At 42.7% G+C, this 5,149-nt stretch overlaps 1 protein-coding gene across 5 annotated transcripts in view; it reads right to left on the reverse strand.

Moving 5' to 3' along the window:
* The window catches only part of NAIP (NLR family, apoptosis inhibitory protein), a 41,516-nt gene that overhangs the window by 34,278 nt on the left and 2,089 nt on the right, over positions 1 to 5,149 (reverse strand). For 2 of the 5 annotated variants that reach the window (XM_006762378.2, XM_015563035.1), the window contains exons 1-3: positions 4,961 to 5,098; positions 2,362 to 2,932; positions 727 to 826 (exon numbers count right to left, since the gene is read on the reverse strand). In XM_006762378.2, coding sequence (XP_006762441.1) covers positions 727 to 826; positions 2,362 to 2,929 — 668 coding nt within the window. In that variant the 5' untranslated portion in view covers positions 2,930 to 2,932; positions 4,961 to 5,098. Of the gene's footprint in view, positions 1 to 726; positions 827 to 2,361; positions 2,933 to 3,137; positions 3,293 to 4,960; positions 5,099 to 5,149 lie in introns of those variants that run through there. The other 3 variants (XM_015563032.1, XM_015563034.1, XM_015563033.1) reach the window with 3 other exon arrangements.

Genomic DNA, 5,149 nt, shown 5'->3' on the forward strand with positions numbered 1-5,149 from the left:
TGTTTAAAAAACTATAAAGGGAATGAATATGTATTTGCTAGATACAAAGTGATGTAGAAATACTAGTAAATATAGCATTAAAAATAATTAGAATACACTTTATTTTCTAAGCAGGGTACTAAAGAGCATTGCAACAATCAAAATTCTGAGTTTTTAAAATAAAATGTTTCTGTCTGGTATATAATCAGCAGTACATGAAACCATTTGTAATAGTCTTAAAGATTATTTTACTTTCCAACTTCCTTTAAATGCCATTTTACATCATCCCTATGTGAATTATTCTTATTTATCAATTAGGGTGGATCCTGAAATTTCTACTTGACAAAACGTGCCTTCATATTTTGGATGATAAAACATTTAAGAAATTATTTTTAAATTATGTGATTCTTGCTTGAAGAAATTCTGGAACATTCCAGTTTTGAGTAGGGAAAAAACCTGAAAATGCTACTCTAGGAAGGTGACTCTTGTCTTTAGTTTTGTTTGAGAGGAGAGAGAAAGAGAGAGAGAGAGAGATCTGAAAATGCTACTCTAGGAAGGTGACTCTTGTCTTTAGTTTTGTTTGAGAGGAGAGAGAAAGAGAGAGAGAGAGAGATCTGAAAATGCTACTCTAGGAAGGTGACTCTTGTCTTTAGTTTTGTTTGAGAGGAGAGAGAAAGAGAAAAAGAGAGAGAGAGAGAGAGAGAGACAGAGAGAGAGACAGAGAGAGACAGAGAGAGATCTACTTACTTGGGGAACCACTTAGCATGCTCCTTCCAAGGATCATCTCCTTCCTCCCAATTTCCTAAACATCCACCACAGGAAAAGCACTGCACAGTGTCGCGTTTTCCTGCATGTGAAGAAAATATTTAGATTGTTTGGCAATGGCACCACGGGGTAGTCCCAGAAGGTCTGTCTCTGGGAGTTGCCTCTCTGTGTGTGAGGAAGACTTACTCCAACATCTCTGTCCACTTCCACTGTCATCTGGCTGAATCTCCATCCGCAGCCCAGGGCCCTAAAAGACCATTTTTTAAGCCTAGGACCTCCCTGTCAGCCATGGCCATACTGCACATACACCTGTTTAACACCTGCCCCGCCAGGTGTTCCCAGAGCTGGTATTTGCTATTTGAGCTCTCAGAACCACAGTAGTGAGGAAGCAGAGAAATCCAAGAACTCACAACGTAGAGCACGGTTAGGAAACCTAAGTTGTAGTTCTGCAATGAAACTTCTATGGACACAGGAATGTTTTTAAACTCTTTGAGCCTCAATGAACTCAACTGTGAAATGGAGGTAATTGGTGAGTTTGTTGGTACTCAGTAAAAGATTGCTGTTATTGTTATTACAATTCTCATTCACACCCATCATAACATTTACAGCATGCCTAGGTCAATTCAAACTGCAGTTTTCTTAAATGCAGTTTGCCCTATACATTAGAATTAGCCCTACGATTAAAACCAACCCACCAACAAACAGAAAGCCATTCCAATATTGCAGCAATTAAAAGAATCAAAGGAAGATCTTATAGCAGCAGCAAAAGGAAAAGGGGAGGAGATTGGGGTCCGGCTGACCTCATGATTTATTTTATTTTATTTTTTGTTATTCCTCACCCGAGGATATATTTTCCATTGATTTTTTTAAAAAATATATTTTATTGGTTTTTTACAGAGAGGAAGGGAGAAGGATAGAGGGTTAGAAACATCGATATGAGAGAAACATCGATCAGCTGCCTCTTGCACACTCCCTACTGGGTATGTGCCTGCAACCAAGGTACATGCCCTTGACCAGAATCGAACCCGGGACCCTTGAGTCTGCAGGCTGACACTCTATCCACTGAGCCAAACTGGTTAGGGCCCCATTGATTTTTAGAGAGAGTGGAAGGAGAGTAGTGAGGAGATGGAGGGGGGAGGGAGGAAAGGAAGGAAGCAGGGAGGGAGGGAAGGGGCAAGGGAAGGAGGGAGGGAGGGGAAGAGAGAGGGAGAGAGAGAAAAACATCAATATAGGTGGCTGAGGATTGAACCTGCAACCCAAGTATGTTTCCTTGACCAAGAATTACACCTGAGACCCTTTAGTGTGTGGCCCGACACTCTTACCACCTAGCAACACCAGCTAGGCCTCATGGCTTAAGGACCTTAAGAATGTTGTCAATATTGTCTAAGGTCCAAATTTAAGGAAAAGTAACTGTCTAATTATGTACATATTTGACAAATTAATATGTGATATGAAACATAAAGCTCAAGTAAATTACTGAAGTTGAATTTTCATAAGCTAGACCTTATACCTAATACATTTAACAAGTGAGGAAAGGTTCACAAAATATTGCAACTGAAAAATGGAACCTAAACTTAAAACTCCAGAGAAATGCTTCAGAAAATTATTTCAAATTACCTGTAAAGACAAAGCCAGCTGCTGAGAGCTCCGGCGGGGATGTCCCATGGGCATAAAATGGCCAATCGTGGAAGGATTCAAGTCTGGCCTTCTCTTCTTGGTACTTTGCTTTGTCTCCTCTCATCTTGCTCTCTGGATTCTTAACTCTTATGTCATACTTAGCAATGTTGCCAACATCTTTGCCCAAAAGGAACTCACAGTGTGGGCTGAACTTCTTATGGTGTTCTATGGGGAGACGCTTGAGGGTGGTACAAAACAGGATTAAGCTACAGCAGAAGCACTGCACCCCCGATTTTATGCCGGTGAAATAAAACCCAGCCGCTGCCATCTCCTGTGGTGTCCACGAGCTGTAGGAGTCATAGGTCACAAAAGTCTTTAACCTTTTTGCTTCACTGCGCATTTCTGAGTTAAAGCCCTTCTGCATTTTTTCTCGATCTTCCTGCTCCTTTTTGTCTATTTCCTTTACAAACTGAACCATGTCGATGCCTAGAAGAGCAGACAGCTGAGGGATAGTAGTTTCATCATACTGGGAAATCCTCTGGTTAGCGGCCTCCTCCTGTGAGGCCATTTTCTGAGAAGGGAAAGAAAAGCAGGTTAGCAGACATTTCTACTTGTTTGACTAGTTCTGAGATTTTCTTCAACGCTTTTATTCTTACTTTTTATTTCTTCTGAATAGTACTGATCTGTGCATCATTCAGCCCGAGGGGGAGGGAAGACACTAGTAAGTCAACGACAGCCCCCCTCACTCCATCCTGTCCTCCCAGCAGTAAGGTCACCTGCTCCGTCCAAGCGGTTGGAGGCCCTCTTATCACAGCATCAGTCGTCACTTACATCAAAGGCATAAAACAGGGGACTCCTTGGTGTGGTCACATCAATCCAAAGATGCTTGCTTGCATCCCCAACACTTCAGGAGCCTCAGGAGTATTCCATGGAACACTAGCAGGTGGCATCAGGTGGTTCCACTTTACAAGGTGCTTTATGTGCCCCCTGCCTTTGTCCAAATTGCTAAGCTGATTTGCAATTTGCCCATCTACCCACATTTCTGCAAAAGTGGCAGCGAACAGAAGGTCTTTTTTTCTTAATATATCTTTTTAATTGATTTCAGAGAGGAAGGGAGAGGGAGAGAAAGACAGAAACATCAATGATGAGAGAGAATCACTGACTGGCAGTGAACAGAAGGTCTTGATGAAGGCCAAGCGAGCCCTTCATTTTGCAGAAACTAAGGCAAGGAAAAGCACTCGGTGGTCCGCAATGAGTTAAATCTGTTCCAGCAGTTTCCTGAGCAGCTCTCTAGAGCAGTCCACAGGGTTACTTCGCTTTTTGGTTGATTAGTTCCTTTGTTTCAAGTTCTCTTGCTGCCCACTCCCTGTAGCACCTCTTAGTGATTATCTATCAGACAAGGTCTCATTCTGAACAGAAGAAATGTACTTGCACATCTCTCCTTTGGCCTCGTGTTTCTTCCCTTCACAGAAGAAACCAGCCAAAATTAGGTCTCGGCAGGCTAAGGCTCTTTCTTAGTTACTTTCATTATTGCCAAAGCAGCCAAAACCAGCTGAGATAACAGCATTCTCAGCTGACTTCCCCTCCGTCTGAATTTCTGTTTTAATTCACTCAGCCACTTCCTCCAGCTCTGGATTGACGACATTTAAATTCCATTGCTGTGCCTTCCCTCCCATCAATAGTCATAGCACTTGAATGAATTCAAACCAGGGATTCCTCGGCAGCCAGCCTGCCATCAGTGGTTGTAAATCTTTCGCCCACTTTTCATTTTTCTTTCTGCCAACCAAAGCCTTGGCCATTATTTAAGTTATAAAGCCGAAGACTGTCTCAATGATCCCATTCGCAGTGCTATCTTTAGCATGTCTACAGGTTTGGGTACTTGCAAAAAACTCACTGGACTCTTTGTAGTATACTTACCTAAGACTTTAATACAGGTAGAGGATAAGATACAAAAATAAAAATAAAAAACAGGCAAACGTCCGAGACGGCTCAGATCCCAGGTCCGGTTCCCGGCGGCCTAAGTGGCACAGGCTGTGCTGCATTTCAGGTAATAGACAACCTAGGTATGTGCGAGATACCTTGGTCTCGGGAAACTACAATCTCTTTTATACTCTTCTGGTCACGTGGCCAAAACCAGGCTACATGACCAGCCTCAAAAACAGAAAAGCTGGTGTAGGGTGCCTCTGGCCTGTCTCAGACCCCAGCACAGGACTACAGTAATCACTAGTTAGTACATTGCATGCAGATTTGGCCAAGAGACAGCACTGTGGCTCCAGGCCTCCCCAGAGATAAATAAACACAGGGTTTCAACAGAACAGCTAGGATCAATTTTAGGGCATGGTCAATTTTGCTCATCAGGAGGCCATTTCTGGGGACGAGACATCTCCAAGACCCTCTCCAGATTTCATGTCCTTTGACTACAAGAGCAAAGAGTACCAGCTGAGGCAACTATGTCATGGATCTAGGATTTAAACCCAAGTCTGGGTGGCTATAGTGCCTGTCTTCTTGCCTCCAGAGAAACAAAAATAAGAGAAATAAGAGTGCCGTTACTTCAGGTATGGAAGAAAAGCACCTTTGCCAGAAATGGTAATTTACTTACCGAGAGATTTAGCCAGAGTCTCTATCCAGTGGAAGGAGAATGGGCGGCCTGAGTACAAATGCTGTGTTGGTCCTTTAATGGAAAGCAATGAGAAAATATTTGAGGAACTAAAACTCAAAATAAATTGCAGTTCACTGAGAAATTTCCCGTAAATGCTCTAAGTATGAAGTCAAAAGGGCCAGTCAGGAC

Source organism: Myotis davidii, unplaced genomic scaffold, assembly GCF_000327345.1.
Source record: "Myotis davidii unplaced genomic scaffold, ASM32734v1 scaffold135, whole genome shotgun sequence".
Lineage (NCBI taxonomy): Eukaryota > Metazoa > Chordata > Mammalia > Chiroptera > Vespertilionidae > Myotis > Myotis davidii.